At 42.4% G+C, this 19,066-nt stretch overlaps 1 protein-coding gene across 1 annotated transcript in view; it reads right to left on the bottom strand.

The window, feature by feature from the left end:
* LOC308303148 (alpha-1,6-mannosylglycoprotein 6-beta-N-acetylglucosaminyltransferase B-like) overlaps positions 1-14,030 on the bottom strand; it is a gene marked incomplete at both ends in the record, with an annotated part of 65,759 nt that extends 51,729 nt beyond the window's left edge. Inside the window, 5 exons of the mRNA XM_080747471.1 lie at positions 2,203-2,284; positions 4,276-4,316; positions 4,438-4,540; positions 6,725-6,822; positions 13,666-14,030. Of these exons, the coding sequence (XP_080603597.1) occupies positions 2,203-2,284; positions 4,276-4,316; positions 4,438-4,540; positions 6,725-6,822; positions 13,666-14,030 (689 nt within the window). The remainder of the gene's footprint in view (positions 1-2,202; positions 2,285-4,275; positions 4,317-4,437; positions 4,541-6,724; positions 6,823-13,665) is intronic.
* Positions 14,031-19,066: the final 5,036 nt, after the last annotated feature.

The following is a 19,066-nucleotide window of genomic DNA, read 5'->3' as shown; positions in this document are numbered from 1 at the left end:
GTTTCCACCCGACAACGACGAAATATAACTCATGTAATTGGCCCACTGGCTTGTCACTTGTCATGATCTGAAATGGCAAATCTTTGAGTAGCAGCAGCGCTATAGAGAGAGATCTCTCTCTATACATGGACTTTTATCAACCCACTGAATGATGACAAACACCTACTGCCATCAACCCATTGAATGGTGACCTACTGTGCCCGTAGAGAGAGATCTCTCTCTATAGCGTGCAATGAGGGCCTCTCCAACAATTTTTCCCGGGCTGAATCTACGTATATACGGCGGCGCACCTACTGAGCCCCGTCAGTATGTCGCAATCAATGGTGTGATTAACTCGTCGGGTAGGTCAGTATCTCACCTACTGCACCATTCAATGGGCTGAGTACACGTGAAAAATCCCTATCCAGCGCATTGATAGCATTCGACAGGGGTGTCTCATGTCTTGGTCATTGTATGGTCTAGTCAGGCTTGTATGAACACCCTGAACAGTTTTTGATTTTCTTCATTCAGTATTTAGATATTTGATGTAAATGTTATCTGGCCCTCCAGGCTCAGGGCCTCTCCCCACACACACTCATTGCAACTTCAAACTCCATTTTAACCATGAAAGATTCATTAAAAACACCCATTCTTTTTTTCTGGTGACTCATACTACCCTCCTAATACGTGAGCAGGCCGTGTTTTTTCCATAACGCTTTTCATGTATTTTTAATAATTCTTTGGGAAAATGGAAAAAATGTAATACAATAAAAATGTATAAAAAATAAATGAAAAACGTTATAGAAAAAACACGGCCTGCTCACGTATTAGGAGGGTAGTATGAGTCACCAGAAACAATAATGGGTGTTTTTAATGAATCAATCATGGTTAAAATGGAGTTTGAAGTTACAATGAGTGTGTGTGGGGAGAGGCCCTGAGCCTGGAGGGCCTGGTAACATTTACATCAAATATCTAAATACTGAATGAAGAAAATCAAAAACTGTTCAGGGTGTTCAAACTGTTCATACAAGCCTGATTAGACCATACAATGAGTTTTTTGAAAGTGTAATATCCCTTTAAGGCATTGTGAAAAACATTTCAGTTTGCTCTCTGTTAGCAAAAACAAGCAGATTATCCATCATCAGCGCAGGGATGTGATCATGTGAATCAGGTGAAGTCACATGCTCCAATTAACTCATTTACTCACCCGATAATCCAGAGAAAATGTTCCTCTCCGCCAGGCACGATAAACCAGAGAATTTAATATGCTTTAATCGCTATAAAACATTTGAAAGTATAATCACTGTTTATCGCTAATCGGGCTCCAATCACCCGCGAAAAAGTGCTTCCGGTCTCATTTCTGGTTTCCGCCGGATATGGTTTCCGTATCCGGTTGGGGGCGGGACCAAAGCGCCTCTTCCACTATAGCTTTCATGTAAACAGTGCTAAACGAAGCTCGGAGATGGAAGCGTCTTTTTTCAATGGGATTTTTTTTATTTCAAAGCTGTGATCGGGTGTACACACGCCTGGTGCATGATCCGTGCACGAATCGTGCGCGATGTGCACGCACGCATCCACATTAAAAGGTAAGGACAACGTGGCAGACAAAAGACAGTGTATTTAAGTTAACGAAAGATGCAATACACTTTGTTTATTCCTTTTTACTTCCTGTCCTCACTTTCCCTATTCAAGATTTGAGGCTAATGCAGTATAACAGGAGTCTTCAACGTTTTCGGGCCAAGGACCCCTTAGCTGAAAGAGAGAGAGATGAAGCAGGGACCCCTCTACATGTTGTATAAAATTGTGTTGCAGATTTTCATCGATTTCATAGATAGATTCGTAGACTTGATTGATAGCACTCTCATCAGTCTGTTGGATTCATGTTAATGTGTTTTTTCAGACATTTAACCACTTAAATTGTCGATACTTTGTATCACTCGGTACTTGGTCTGCTCTTTTTTTTTTAACCTCTACAACAAACATATTTGCCAAAAATAGCCGATCTACAAGCTTTCAATGCCTTGCAGCGCGAGGCGTTGAGAGCTTGTAGATCTGCTATTTTCGGCCAAAGTTCTCCTACGAATAGGGATGCGAGGGTTCAAGTTGTTCATTTAAAAGAATGATCCTATCACACAACGATTTGGCGGCCCCCCTGTAGTAACTCTGAGGACCCCCTTGAGGCCCCGGACCCCCTGTTGAAAAGCCCTGCAGTATAAGTCTTACCTGCGCAGCCGCAGTGCAACACGCATGGCCTCAAGTTTGTAAGTGCTGAGTGTGACCGTCAAGAGATGATCACTGCGGAGATCTGTATAAGTACAACAAATACATTGTGCATGAATAAGAGTACATGGACAGACTTCCACTCACACTGTTTGCAACATTGTTTTCTCACTCAACAGTAAACAAACCAACATAGCAATTAAGTGTATAGAGCAAGGTTCCCCAATTAGTTTTCCCCAAGGGCCGAATTATGTCTAGGGTACACTAAAACTGCTGGGTTGAAAATAACCCAATCTGGGTTGTATTCTAACCCACCCCTGGGTAACTATTGGACCTACCCAACAGTAGTAAATCTTACACAGAAAAATGGGTAGGTCCTTTCTACCCAGCACCCTAGTAAACTATTCTACCACATCCTGGGTAGAATATTTTACTCAGCTCTGGGTCAACCACTATTATTTAGTATATAATATATTTACCCAGATGTGGGTAGAATATTTTTTTCTCAGATAATTTGTTCCAAGTATAGCAATATCAACATAAAGATACGTAATTGTTAATATATGCAGCAATGTTGAAAAGCTATAATCAGAGTAGTTTAGAGCAGATCAACATGATAATCTCTAAATAATCATGAGTTCTTCTCTTTTAAGACAGCAGGGGGAGGGAGCTCAATGATAATCTAGCAGCCTAGCAGTTACGGTTAGGGTTTTGGCTCAAATACTGACAAATGAAATTCTGACATATGACAGTCAGCTTGCCAAGGCAGACACATGGATATGATACATTTAGCATTTTTAGCTACCAAAAGCTTAGAAAATATCCCTGAAAACCTAGAGAAATGCTTTTCCCAGCATGCTTTGCATACCAGGTGACCAACTTAAGTTTAAAACTACCCAATACTGAGTAAATCAATTTTACTCAGCAGCTGGGTAATGTATGAGCTGTACAAAACAACCCATTATACATACAAACACCATTATAATAACCCATAATGGGTAAACCATTTTTTACTCAGATTTTGGGTAGATGAATCTACCCAGCAGTTACGAAGCCGAGGGCCACAACATTGCAGGGGGCGACGGTGGCGTTCCCGCTACTCCAGCGACAGTTCAGATATCATCGTTGTCGGGTTAAAACCTTGAATGTCCAAAACCGTTCGTTTTGCATTTATCATTTTAAAAATGATTTAAACTAGTGAAAGCAGCCGATCTACAAACAGAAAACGCCTCGCACCGCAAGGCGTTGTGCGCTTGTAGATCTGCTGTTTTCACTACTTTTGTGAGATGGCCTTGAATGATGAAGCAGGGCTTTACTTTGCGAAAGGACGTACAAATTTGGAGATACAAGGTTTCCAACCGACAACGACGATATACTAGTGTTGGTGCTGCTCTTATACCACCATTATTACTGGGGTTGGTGGGGGCCAGACAGTAGCCCCCCGTGGGCCACCTATTGGGGAACCCTGGTATAGAGGGTATCTACACATTTCTAAAGTGACAATATAAGGACTTTTTAATACCTCTAAGTGTGAGAGGAAGTCATTTCCCCTCAGCCTTTGGGTATGAACAGGAATAATGAACAGTTGTTTCTCTCTTTTTCCTATGAATGGCAGGTCAAACTTTCCAGCTCAGTCGAGCCAGAAGAATAATTTGTTAGGCATAAACAGTGTGCAATAATTCTGTGGTATAATTTGTATGTTGTAATGACAGCATGCAGTGTTCCTGTGTTCATTAGAATGGAAAAAAAAAATGAAAAATGAAATTGAAATGTTCTGAACAGCCATACTGCTTTTCACACCCAACTTCTCTACTCTGTGTGGTCAAAAAGGAACAGTTATAGAGATGTCTGAACACATGCCAACACGTGCATGTACGCACGCATCTTCACGCACGCACACATCTTCACGCACGCAAGCATCTTCACGCACGCACGCAAGCACACACACACACACACACACACACACACACACACACACACACACACACACACACACACACACACACACACACACACACTGACACACACACACACATACCCATGGGAGCGCACAGACGCACACATGCACACTCTCACCTCGTTTGGTCTCGGTTCCATCCCGATGGCAACCATCACTCCTGCTTTCAAAACAAAACAAGAACACAAAAATAAGGGAAGAATCCTGGGGTCTTGGACGTCTCTATATAGCTTCCTTTTTGGTTCCTTTTCTCTCTAATTTCCCTCCTTCTCTGGCCTTGCCTCCTCTGTGTCTCCGGGCCTGTGAGTATATTAGCCATCCCGGAGTTGCCCGGGTAACCTGACTCCCCTCCGTGGAACACAATACCCAGGGTGCTTCTTGCTCCTTTCAGAGATACAATGGAGCCCACGCTATTGGGTGACATGTTTTCTTTTGAGCCGCGCTGGCCCGAGCCTCGGTTTGTTGAATTGACACCCAACTGGGGAGCCCATTTTTAATGTGCTTAATAAGGTAAACAGGGCCGTCTAAGCCTGAAGAGACTCAACAGACCACGTAAATAATGAGCTTGCCATACACAGGCCTACTGTACTGTTATACAGTGGTTCTCAACCTGTGGGTCGGGACCCCCAGGGGGGTCCCCAAATTATTTTGGGGGGTCCCCAGATGATTAACTTAATGTGTAACATTGTTTTCTCACTCAACAGTAAACAAACCAACATATAGTTTAAGTGTATAGAGGGTATCTGCACATTTCTAAAGTGACAATTTAAGGACTTTTTAATACCTCTAAAATGACAAATTAAACATTTCCAAATTGTCAAATATTAGAGGGAGAAATTGTGAAGATAGCCGATCTACAACGCCTCGCGTTGCGAGGCGTTGTGAGCATGTAGATCTGCTATTTTCACAATAGAACTGTGTTATACAAAATGTAATGCTTCAACTCTTAGTGCTTGTCAGGGTGGGGGGTCCCCAGTTCAAATATGGTTATTTTGGGGGTTGCGGCCTGAAAAGGTTGAGAACCACTGCTGTTATAGATGTGGCGTGTTACCACAACATAACCAGGGATCAATGGCCATTTGGATTTTGATTCCAAGACGTTATGATTCACAGAATAGACACCGACTCAGACTTGCCATGCTGTGTCAAAATCACAGCTGTCAAAATATCTGAGCAGGACCGTTTTCTAGAAAGGCATTAATACCACCAACCCCCTTATCTGTTTCTGAGGCCTTGCACGTGCCATGGCTTTTAACCCAGGGGTCTTCAACAGGGGGTCCGGGACCCCTATAGGGGTCCTCAGAGTTACTATAGGGGGGTCCTCCAAATCTTTGTGTGACTTATTTTATAAGTCACACAAGTCACATTTTATACCCTAACCCTAACCCTAGTGTCCATATTCTGTGAACTTTAGCCAAAAATAGCAGATCTACAAGCTCACAATGCCTCGCGTTGCGAGGCGTTGTGAGCTTGTAGATCGGCTATTTTCAGCAAAGATATTTGGTGTAGAGGGGTAAAAGAGCAGACTAAGTACAGAGTGAAAGGTCAAGTTTATTATAGGTAATGACGGCTCAAGTGGTTAAATATCTGAAAACGCAAATTGACATGAATCCAAAATACACTGATGATTGTGCTGAAACTATATGAACGATGAAACTATATGGAATCTATGAACAGGTTGTGGGGGTCCCTGCTTCATCTCTCTCTCAGCTAAGGGGTCCTTGGCCTGAAAACGTTGAAGACACCTTTTTTTTAACCCATTAAGAAAAAGAAGAACAAAAAATCTTCTAAATCCTGATGGTTTTCTGAAAAAGCTCATGTTTCTTTATCAGTGGTGTTCAGCCTTTTCAAGTCAAGGACCCAGGGACGTGCTGGACCCCTGATTCAGCCCGGGAAAAAGAGTTGGAGAGGCCCTCATTGCGCGCTATAGAGAGAGATCTCTCTCTATAGCGCTGCTGCTACTCAAAGATTTCCCATTTCAGATCATGACAAGTGACAAGCCAGCGGGCCAATTACATTATTACGAGTTATATTTCGCCGTTGTCGGGTGGAAACCTTGTATGTCCAAAACCGTTTGTTTTGTATTTATCATTTAAAAAATTATTTAAACTAGTGAAAACAGCCGATCTACAAGCACACAACGCCTCGCACTGCGAGGCGTTGTGTGCTTGTAGATCTACTGTTTTCACTACTTTTGTGCAACGGCCTTGTATGATGAAGCAGGGCTTTTCTTTGCAAAAAAATAAATAAATAACGGGAATGAACCGGCCGTTCGGGAGTTGTCCCGCTTTTCCCAATGGCCAGCACGTCCCTAGGACCTCCTAGAAATATATGTATTTGACCACAGACCCCCATCTCAAAATAATTTGTTCCAGGGACCCTGAGAAAGAACAAATTGAGATACAAATGTTCGCTTAAAAAAAAAAGATATATTCAAAGATCTGCAATCATTTCCACCATTTCTCAAAACTATAGGTCTAATATGTAGCCTACTGTCTCTCTGCTATTTTTGAATAGCCAAAGTTTCAACTTTTTTGTTATCTGAATTAAATGAAATCACTTTCCTACCTTTAAAGGGCAGGTGTGCTTTTGTCCTCAGCGCGGTCTTCTCTACATTGTGGCAGAAGATTAGCATGACCACCAAGTCCTGGGTTCGATTGCGGGTACTGCCAACAAAGCGTATGAGTAGCACGGCTAACTAACAAAGGCGAGCGATTTCCCAGTCTCTCGCACATTGAAAAGGGGATAGACACCCTTATAGCTGTACTTACAGGCCGAAACAGACAACGGCCTAAGCCACTCCAGCCTAATTGTTTACTTACTACTCTTAGTGCATGGGAGCTGTACCAGTGGTGGAAAAAGTACTCACATTTTTTAGTAAAAGTATCAATACTGCAATATAGAAATACTCTGTTACAAGTAAAAGTCCAAAATTCAAAATGCACTTGAGTAAAAGTATGAAAGTGTTGGCATCAAAATGTACTCAAAAGTACCAAAAGTACAAAATGTTTGAAAATAGCAGATCTACAAGTTCACAACAAGCTTGTAGATAAGCTATTTTCAAATAGCCTAGGTATAAACTAGGGCTAAAGTGGTTGATGTATGTTTTATACAGGGGCATAGTTCTGCCGATTTAAAATGACTCCAATACGGAAGTAAAACTTCCTATGATTGGCCACTAGTTGCGCTGTTTTCCCCCCCGGCCGATCGCAAAAGAATTGTTCTCCATTGGATCCCATTCATTTTCCCCTTTCGTGTTCTAACCTTAATTAACATTTTCATGAATACTTTATGGTTCCTATCGCTAGTTAAAAATTGCCTTTCAATCACCATCATATTAGTCCGGGAGCCAAATGGTGATTTTTGGCTGAACGTGGATTCGCCTGTAAAAGTTTTTTTCTCAACTGATTCTTGTAGCTTGGGGTCACCTCTTAACTCATTGAGTGCCAGCCTATCACCACTAGAGGGCGCCCAGTGACCAGAGAATAATAGAGATATGCTGGTAATGCATGCCCAAGCCCTGGAGCCATGACTTGCCTGAACACTTTCCTTTGTGCATGTAAGAGGATGAAGTTAGCTTGAAGTTAGCTATTGGCTACCAAGCATTTTAGAAGCCTTATTTTCGTCAACTTAGCCATGATTAAACCTTGCACACCTCATGCATGGGAAAAAAAACAGAGAAGAATGAGCTCTAAAAAATCCAATGCAATCCTGGATTGCATTGGAGTGGATTTGTGCAGTTTGTTCACAGCTTTCAAACAAAAAAATCCGATTGGAAATCCGTTCAGGCATTCTTGAGATAATCGCCATTATGTTTTACATGTAATGTAAACAAAAATGGCTGCCCTGTATGTTAGATGGGGTTGTATGGGGGTGGAACATGCAAAATCGCGATTGAAATCATGTTCACCAGATTTGATGGGGTCCAAAAAAAAAAAAAAAAATTCAAAAGTTTTTTTTTCAATTTTTTTTTTTTTTTTTTTTAAAAGCCGAACTTGTTCGGGATCGGCACTCTACGATACGCTAATAAAGCCGAACTAGTTCGGGATTGGCACTCAAAGAGTTAAGGATTCAAGATGATGACCAGTGATATCCATTGAGCATTTTTTATTATTAACCCCTTAATGCCTGAAACACAAGAAATCCACCCAGGAGGAAAATACCCAGAAAAATATTTTTTTTCTGGGTATTTAAGGAGGATCTGAGGGGTCTAACTAGGGGTTTGTCATGATGCTGAATCCATTGCAGGCATTTGTTTTGCACAAAAAACATTCCGTGGGCTAGAAATGGCCTCAGAAAACAATACACGTATGGGTGAGTATTCATGTTATTCGGAGGCCTTAGGGTTTTTTTTCTCGTGCTAATCACTCTAAAAGTGCAAAATTTTGCACAGATGTAGCTCAGGGCATGCCCTAATGATTTAGCTATGGCGCCCGAGTCTGCGACATTCGGGGTCGCCACAGCGGCCAAATCAAGTTGGGCTCCCATCGACTTTAGTGATGAAAAGTGATGAGTCAGAGTTTTGTGGGTGCTGTGGTGACCCCGAATGTCGCAGACTCGGGCGCCCTAGCTAAATCATTAGAGCATGCCCTGAGCTACATCTGTGCAAAATTTTGCACTTTTAGACTGATTAGCACGAGAAAAAAAACCCTAAGGCCTCCGACTAACATGAATACTCACCCATACGTGTATTGTTTTCTGAGGCCATTTCTAGCCCACGGAATGGTTTTTTTGCAAAACAAATGCCTGCAATGGATTCAGCATCATGACAAACCCCTAGTTAGACCCCTCAGATCCTCCTTAAATACCCAGAAAAAAAATCTTTTTCTGGGTATTTTCCTCCTGGGTGGATTTCTTGTGTTTCAGGCATTAAGGGGTTAATAATAAAAAATGCTCAATGGATATCACTGGTCATCATCTTGAATCCTTAAGAGGTGACCCCAAGCTACAAGAATCAGTTGAGAAAAAAACTTTTACAGGCGAATCCACGTTCACCCCCACGGCTCCCGGACTATATTCGTTTTGTCGAAAATGTGGTCCAATTTATTTTAAAATAAATGATAAAGTTGCGGGGGTTCTCAAATAAATGTAATGGAGTAAAGGTACAATATTTGGATCAGAGATGTCGTGGAGTAGAAGTAAAACTGAAAATTGGAAATGTATTCTCAAGTAAAGTAGAAATGCCTTTACACCACTGTTATGAACTAAAAGCAGTCTCTGTAGTTTTTTTTGTTTTGGAACAAGAGGAGGATCAATAGGAGAGATATTGCTCATGAGTTCATGACGTTGCTGAATTCACGATGTTCCTGAGTTTGGGATGTTCCTGCCTTCCCGATGGAAAATTAGTTGCCTAGAGCAGTGGTTCTCAACCTTTTCAGGTCGCGACCCCCAAAATAGTAATATTTTAAATGGGGACCCCCCACCCTGGCGATCACTAAGAGGCAGAGATTGAGGCATTACATTTAGTATATCACGGTTCTATTGAGAAAATAGCAGATCTACATGCTCACAACGCCTCGTGTTGCGGGGCGTTGTGAGCATGTAGATCTGCTATTTTCACAATTTCTGCCTCTAATATTTATATTATTATTATTATTAAAAGTCATTCAATTGTCACTTTAGAAATGTGCAGACACCCTCTATACACTTAAACGTCATTCTGGTTTCTTTACTGTTGAGTGAGAAAACAATGTTGCACATTAAGTTAATCATCTGGGGACCCCCAAAATACCTGTGGGTCCCGACCCACAGGTTGAGAACCACTGACCTAGACTAGCATTTATAAAGCCATGCTGCAGAGTGTAGCCTAACGTTTTGGACATCAGTGTGGTACACTTTGCTAAATGTCCTTTTAGGGGCCTTGTAGATCATAAAAATGCAGGCTACTCAAATATTATTTTTGGTGCTGACTGTTTGATCTCAAACAGTATTATATAACTTTGTGTAAACTGTAGTTGTAATTAGGACTATATGGTTTGAAGCAGGCCTACATTAGGGCATTAACGGCTTGTGAGTTTTGCAAGTCGACTCGACTCAGTAAAGAGTTGAGTTGAAGTCGACTTTATCGTTTGATGACGTCATCACATCACACACGACCCCCCAATTATTGTGGGGGGTCCCCAGATGATTAACTTAATGTGCAACATTGTTTTCTCGCTCAACTGTAAACAAACCAACATAAAGTTTAAGTGTATAGAGGGTATCTTCACATTTCTAAAGTACCAATTTAAGGACCTTGTAATACCTCTAAAATGACAAATTAAACATTGTCCAAATTGTCAAATATATAAAGGCAGAAATTGCAGATAGCAGATCTACATGCTCATATCTACATGCTCATAACGCCTCGCAACGCGAGGCGTTGTGAGCATGTAGATCTGCTATTTTCACAATAGATTTCTTTTTTTTTCAACTTCGACTTTCGACTTTCTCTGGTGGGAGTCGACTTGTGTAATGAAGTCGACTGAGTCGACTTGTAGAATTTTTCGTTAATGCCCTAGCCTACATTATGTTGTTTGGCTTTGATCTGACAACATGACAAACCTCTACTCCTGTGCGTCCTCATCGGTGAGTAGACTCATCAAAGCTTATTATTATAACATCAAGGCCGGACAACCTTTTATCCCTTCATTGTCTCTGCCATGCCAGAGACTTTGTTTTCATTTGTCAGTCAAATCAACGATGAATTATATAGGCTGAGCCCCATACTTGTGAACTATTCTGTTTTGAGCTATTTTAACAACCCAATCCAATCCGCTTTATTTATTTAGCACATTTTACATTACCAAAGAAAATCATGCACAGAAAATCTAAAAAGCTAAAAAAGAAAAAAAAAATGTTAACACATATGGTGCCAACCCCGAGTTTCCCGAGTTTGTATTGGTACTAGCGCTGTGCCAACCCCGAGTTTCCCGAGTTTGGGCCGTTTTTGATTTTTTTTTTTTTTTTTTTTTCTTTTTCAAATTTTTGGACCTCCAGAAATGTATTAGGCATGATCGCGATCGCGAAATTGCATGTTTAACCCCCATACCAACCCATTCTTTCAAACATGGCAGCCATGTTTGTTTACATCTGAAGAAAACATAATGGCCTATAAATCATGAATGCCTGAACGGATTTCCAAGCGGATTTTTTTGTTTGAAAGCTGTGAACAGCCTGCACACACGTGGTGCATCATCTAGGCATGGGCGTGCACTTTTTACACAATTGCGCAATTACATGGAAGTCTATGGTAACCATGGCAACGTGGCCCATTGAAGAGAAAAAATCATGGCTCGAAAGAAAAATATTAAACAACAACATAAAGAAACACATCCAAGCCCCCAGAACCTTGGGGGAGCTCTGACGCGACATGGACATGGTGGCCGTTTTGAGGTACTGCAGTTGGGGCCAGAAACATGAACGCGCATCTAGGCTTCTTGTATTGACGCGCGTTTATAGCGGAAGTGCTCGTTCATGAATTGGAGCCCCAGCGCGTCCATTGTCACAAACTATGATGCAAAACGCGCCACATAGGCCCCACTACGTCACGTTTTACTACGCGGAAGAAGGGGTGAAAACGCCTCATGCGCTGGGTGAGCAACTCAATGCAAGTGGACGGGTGGGGATATCTGGTTTCCTCTCTATTCTTCGTATAACTCTATGAACACATCACTCTAAAACAGTGGTTCTCAACCTGTGGGTCGAGACCCCCAGGGGTCCCCAAATTATGTTGGTGGGTCCCCAGATGATTAACTTAACACACCAGGCCATTCACTAAGCCTTGAGTGTTTAAGTGATTGAGTGTTCTGCAATTTAGCCACCATGTCGGGGTTTCAACTGTCAATGTTGGGAGCATGGGGAATCTAAACAGTGAAAAACACCATTTTGTTTACCACTGTGTGTGAGAGCACAGGCCAGAGTGACCTTTTGACCTGTGACTCAGAGACATAACCATAAACAAAACGATACAACCATATATAGGCATGTTACTATATACCGGTATGACTCAGACATAACCATAAACAAACCCAATAAGCCCATACTGTACTGTATGTATGGAGATGCCACAGATGGCGATGCACATGTAGGGTCATATACGGTATATATGACGCTATATGTGCAAACTGTTACAACGACGGAGGCGCACCATCTGAAGCAGACATGGCAAAGTCATGGCATACTCCTCCTCCTCATTGACCACATAATAAAAGGACATCTGCACGTTTGTCGTATTTGCACCGTTCACTTCGCACGGGCGTGTTTTTTTTTTTTTTAAACGTGCCGCTTTCAGCTTGCCCACGCAGTTTCTGCAGGAACTGCTTTTCTAGTTCAATTAATACGGTACACCAGAGAGGGAGGAGAGCCCAAACTCACGTAGGGTTGGTTTACTATTAGTACACCAGAGAGGTGTACTATAGTAGATGCAAGTGGTGTGATATGGATCTTTGAAGTGGTGGCCCTCTAAATTCATGACGTCACGTGCACGTCACGTGCAGTCACATGTGTGCACGCATGCCTGCCGCTCGGTGCTAGTTGAATGATACTGTATTCAACACACAACATTTTTAATGTAATTATATTTCTTATTATTTATAGTAGCATTGTAAATTTGTTGTTTTAATTTTATTTATTTTTTCATGGACGCGTTGACCAGTCGCAACAGTAAACAGCGAAATACAAACAGCGTGGATATCACTGACACAACCACACTGGAACAATTCAGAAAATGTAACTAGTATACTTGTCTATGTTAATCTGACTTTAGTCGATTTTGTACTTCTTGGACGTGCGTTTGTGGCAGATTATTTACAGTCATATGGGATTTTGACAGCTTGCTTCTCCTCTCGACGTGCCGTTCCGACGCCGAATGTTTTAACGCAGGGGTCTTCAACGTTTTCAGGCCAAGGACCCCTTAGTTGAGAGAGAGGTGAAGCAGGGAGCCCCACAACCTGTTCATAGATTCCATATAGTTTCATTGTTTGACAGCACAATCATCAGTGTATTTTGGATTCATGTGAGTTTGGTGTTTTCAGATATTTAACCACTTGAACTGTCAATACTTAATAAACTTGACCTTTCATTCTGTACTTAGTCTGATCTTTTTCCCCTCTACACTAAAGTTCTCAGAATATGGACGATAGGGTTGAAGTGGTTAATGTAAAAATATTTCAGTTTAGTCAGCCGTAGTTGACATCTCGGCAGGCGGTTTGGGCTAGAAGTGGTGAGGTTGAACGGAGAAAACAAAGTTGCTATCACTCAAAGACTTGGAGGACCCCCTGTAGTAACTCTGGGGACCCCCTAGGGGTCCCGGACCCCCTGTTGAAGACCCCTGTTTTAACGGAACGGCGGTTCCGGCTCACTTTCACAACTGATTTCTTCTTCTTTTTCTTTTAGGCTCCGCCTCCTTCATAGCCTCCATGTCATGTTCAGGACTAGCAGTCACTACTGTGTCAATGGTTTTGTGGGATTCCGGTTCAGAGTCTACAAAGACCTCATCTTCATATTGTAACACATCAATGAGAACATACATGTGTGCCACATTAGCACCCAGGGGTGCTAGCTCAAAGCTTTGCATAAACTTCCTCGTGGGCTGCTCGTTGTTGGAGAGCTCGCCGCGTACCAGCACCGACACATTGTTGAGCGAGACGTTGGCGTCCACGTGTCTGATCATGGCCTTGCAGTTCTGGAAACCCAGGGCCATCACCTTCTCGTGGATGTTCGATTGTCCATAGGCAGGTTCCGTTGGTTTGCCATTTGCGTCCAGGCTTCCGTGCTTATAGCACGACTTTGGGCCGTAAAACCTGCGCAGATTGTGCGGCTCCAGGTGAAGGATTGTGTAGTATTGTCGGACAAAGTCTTGTCCAATCTGCTGGGCACTTCTCTTCTCCTCCATCATTGTCATCTACTGTATTACTGTATATATAAATTCCACGAATCACCGACTTGCTTCCACTAAAGCACTCAGATAATGGGTACTGCACTATAGGTACGTTTCAGTTCAAATTCAATACAATTCGCCGTCCACACTGACAGCCATATGGCTGTGACGCGCCTTTTAAAAGGCTGTCCATTCATGTGATGTCGCCTCTATGTCACTATAAGAGCACATTGTGATGTCAGACCTTTCCCCTTTCCATTTTACTTTCTTTTCCGTGTTTGGTTTGGTGACATCGTGGGGCCCCATCGTACGAGCATTTGCTTCAACGGGAATCCTTCACATCCATATTAGTGTCTAGTCGTAGTCTGAGTCGTATTAACCCAATTGGTCGTGGTAAGCTGTGATGTGGTAAGCCCCAGAACCGAGGGATAAATATTTAGTTCCAGAGACCCTCCAGAAGCAAACTTTTAGTTACAAATGTTCGCTTAAAAAATACACATAGGCCTATTGAGATTTGCACACATTTTCACGACTTTCCAAAAATAGCAGATCTACAAGCTCGCAGCGCGGCACTCGGTGCCACGCTGTGAGCTTGTATATCTGCTATTTTTCAAAAGCTAAATATAAAATAATTAGGGCCCCTCCACCTTGGGCCCTATAGTAACTCAGTCCCACTCCCCCCTAAATCATTTTGGGGTTCCTTCACATGAAAAGGTTTGAGCACCACTGACATAGAAACATAGGTTTTTCAAAAAACCTTAGAAGGATTTGAAATATTCAAAGACACAAATTTCCACAAATCTTCAAAAATAGCAGACCTACAAGCTCGCAGAGCGGCACTCGGTGCCGCACTGTGAGCTTGTATATCTGCTATGTGAGTGAATCCTTGTACCCAGGGCCCACAATTTGGTGCGACACCCCTGTGAGACACACACAAAGGGGTTTTCGACCAATAGGCTCCGACGCACAAGCTTGCACACAGGGTTGCGCACGGAGGTGATACTATACTGCTCATGCGAGATGACGCTCAGAGGCTCCAGATAGGCCCTGCCCATGTCAACTTCCCCAACACGGAAGGTAAAAAAGGGAGCATGCGCTGGGTGAGAACTCCAGGCGAATAGGTGGGGATTTATGGTTACCTCTGTAGATATCTATATACCTCTATGGACTTCCTGTTTCCCTTTTATGCCCATATATGGAGATCTCTATATCTGTCAGTTCGTGTCCCTGTATGCCCATAGTATGGAGATCCCTGATGTCATCAGTATAATTATGGCTATATACAGGTACAGAATGTATGGGCCTATTGCATGGGTGGACTGGGGTTCTGGACAATCAGATCACCATATATGCCTATATATGGGCATATTGGTCAGATCGGTGGTTCTTGACAATTGCCAGCTCGATCGACTCGATGTTGGGCATATTATGTCCCTCGGGTCTAGCCTGATTTCAGACTCAGCTGACGCTTGAGTCTGACTATGTGCCCTGTCTGAACGATTTACGGGGAGGGACATTTGTGTGAGCGTGCATGCGCCCGGCCGCGCGCAAGTGATCACGACACACCGTCGCTGCGTGTGTGTGTGTGTGTGTGTGTGTGTGTGTGTGTGTGTGTGTGAGTGTCTGTCTGTGCCAGTGACTGCTTCCACACAGAACTGCGACCAGAAACATGTAATCAACATTAACAGCTTGGTGAAATTAGCGCGCACGTGTGCGCGCCTGCCTGCTTGCCTGGTGTGTGAACGTTAGACCCACCCCCACCCCCTGTGCTCATTGGAGGAGCCACAATTTCGGATCGGTAAACTGTAGATTCATTCATTCAACGCCAGACCAGAGAAACAGTCCACTCTGAGAGTGGGCGGGTCTATGGGCTGGAACCAGGCTACCTCGGGTCATCTGCGACGTGTGCACCGAGTTTGAAGTCGGTCGGTTGGATGGTTCTCGAGATACATGAACTACATACGTACATAAACATTTATTTTAAGAAGATAAAGATAGAGGTAAGTGGCAAAATACTGACAGTAAGTCCAAAATAGCACACGCAGATGACAGAGCAAAGTGGACAGTGAGGACAGGGGAGGTCAGTCACATATGGCAGATTTGAATGAATAAACTATTTTCAAAAGAAATAAAGACAGTCAAAGCTGGTAACAGAAGAAGTCAATTAACCACTTAAACCCTATATACTTGTATGTTATATAGCGCAAATGGTTTATCTTATAGATATGCAACTTTCTCTCTCCAGAATAGGGCCACCACTCACACCAGGGTCCATGTCAACAGGCTGGACAAGATTCTGCGCAGAGATGTACAACATAGTGATCCTATTATTTGAGAAATTCTTGCTAAATCTTAGGTTTCTCAAAGAGATTTTTGAGCTCACCCATTGGTGCAAGCTTTCACCTCCAAGCCTTTGTCTCTTTATCCAGCCACGTAGGAAGGATAATGGAATGGGGAGATAGCTTATTGACGGGAGAGCGTGTCGTTATTTCAAGGCATCTTTTCGACAACCAAACCCTAACCCTAACCTCCGTGGGGTGAGTAGCGATACCTGCCGACGCTCCGTTGTCGAAATGATGTGCATTCGAAAAAGCGAGATTTCCCCCTTATTGACCGGGGCAGCAAGCGTTATTGGTAAACTGATTGCCAAAGAGCTCAGTCTTCATAGTGCAACACTGCAGGAGGTGAACCGCAAGGCTTCTGCAGGACAAAGCAAACAAGCTTTGCACATGCACTGTTCTAAGGTTACCTTATACGGGTTTCCTTAGTCCATTTCAATGCTTTGTTTTTCTGACCTTTTGAATGTAGCATTTTGAGATTTGTCACAAATATAAAGTGTGCTACAAATAAAATGAATTATTACCATGATCAGATCAGTCTGACCACTCGAACCCTATATTTTATGCTTCAGGTATTCAAAAATCGCACCCGCGCGAAGTGAGCGGTGCAAACTAATTCCTGCGCGAATCAGTGTTGATAGGCATGCATGGCAATATTGTTTTTGTTGTGTATGATGTCAGTCTAGAGGTCTGGTCAGACTATATAAGTCTTTATCGTCATTTCTCATCAGTTAGTTGACCAAGCTACGGATTGTAACTTGTAAGAGTGTCGTAGTGTAATGATAAGTGACCTTATTTACCTCCAGAGAGGCCTCCAGAGAGGCGAGAAGAGGCCAGAAGATGAATATTTTAGTTTTTCAAAGTCTGTTCATTTGAAATTCAAGGTTAGCACCGCTCAATAATTTTTTATGACGTATTTTACGCGGCCTAAACGCGTTATGACGTATTTTACGCGGCCTAAACGCGTTCTAAATCAGGGTTAACCAATCGGGTGCCTCTGTGACTATGACATCATGGACAGATCAACAGAATCGAAGTGTTTCATTGGTCTAGCGAACTCATGTCATCATCATTTGTGACATCATAGTTTTGGTAAAAAAACGGTCTATAGGAGCGGTTAGCACCGCTCAAAAATAGACGATCTACAAGTCTCACGACAAGAATCAACCTGGGGACCACTGTTGTGTTGTGTTGTGTTGGGGGGGTCCATATTAAACTCATGCAAACTGATTCATTGCTATGCCAACACAGTATGGGAGTGAGCAGACACATGCTATATGTGGGCACATTTCCTAATAATTGTGACACAACTTTCCTTTGAGGTGATGCGTTATCAAAGTAACCAGTTAATCTGGTGCACTGTTTCTCACTAGTTCTGCAGAAATGATCTGTATCTTAATTCCCAAGAAATGTTGTGAGATGTTGACATTGGTTGATTGATTGCTTAAGCAAGGACAGCACATGGTAATACAATGAAAATAGGCATTATAAATTCACCGTAATATTTAATAACACTCATAAATACTCTTTTACTGCCACAGAATTGAACAAAAAGCTCAATCCACTGCCAGCTAAATTGAGAATTGTCGCTCATCTTTGAAGGCCTACCGGAGAAATTTGGTTTCGACTATAAAGACAACAATTATATGGCAACGAAGAATAGAATGTCTACTTTGCAACAGAAAAAGATTTCGAGTTTTTATCTTGTTCTGTTCATTAGCTAGAAGCTGCAGAATGTGGCCTAAAAACAGCTCTTTGAGAACATAAAGCTGAGAAAAATGCATTTTTGTGAAGAATACATTTTCAGGCAGAAATCTCTCTTTAGCCTTTTATTGTTGGCTTCAGTAACATCACACCTATGATCAGTGGTTGTTTACAAACAAATTCAAAAAAATAAAAACAAGAAAAAGTGTCTTTTTACACACTTTTAGTGTGTAAGAGAAGTAAGAGCAGTAGTAAGAGCAGTGCAGAACATTGACACAGTGACATGAGCTTCAGCCTGAATCCTGCTTCAGCTTTCAGGGTTCTCTTTATCTCACTGTGACACTACTGTGACACTACATGTCTACAGTACAGAGTGTATATGTGTGTGTGCGTGCGTGCGTGCGTGCGTGCGTGCGTGCGTGCGTGCGTGCGTGCGTGTGTGTCATTCAGCCTGCACAGGGCCTGGGGCTCCATTCTGTTTCACTCCAGCCAGGCTCCTCCGGAAGGGCTCCACCGGGTCTGCTGAACTCGTACACGAGCCCATGGTCGATCTGTAAATTATACAAATACATAATTACTATAAAATACATGAAAAATAGTACACCTTCAAGCTCACAACGCGTCACAGCAGAATGCGTGGAGGTTGGGGGCCTACTATTTTCATCAAAAGGCCGTTTTAGAAATGTCAACCCCTGCCTCTCTAACATTCTATGCACTTCCTGCTTACCACACAAATATATATATATATATATATATATATATATATATATATATATATATATATAGTAATTATGTAAAAACAGCATTCATGGTCTGGAGAGGGCACTTTTTACAGATGGATAAAAGGGCAGGGGCTCAAGCCCCCTTTGATGTCTATGTGAGCATGTGCATGGTGCTAAGTCTGATTTACAGAAAAAAGTTTGTTTTTCCACGATGTGGAAATGAAGAAGTAGGCTCATCATCATCGTCGACTCATCATCTAAAATCATAGCCAGGAAAATATCAAAT

This window comes from Nannobrachium achirus (genome assembly GCF_963921795.1).
Source record: "Nannobrachium achirus genome assembly, chromosome: 18".
In the NCBI taxonomy this organism is placed as follows: domain Eukaryota; kingdom Metazoa; phylum Chordata; class Actinopteri; order Myctophiformes; family Myctophidae; genus Nannobrachium; species Nannobrachium achirus.
The sequence above is the reverse complement of the archived record's forward strand: the minus strand, read 5'-3'. Positions and strand labels throughout refer to the sequence as shown.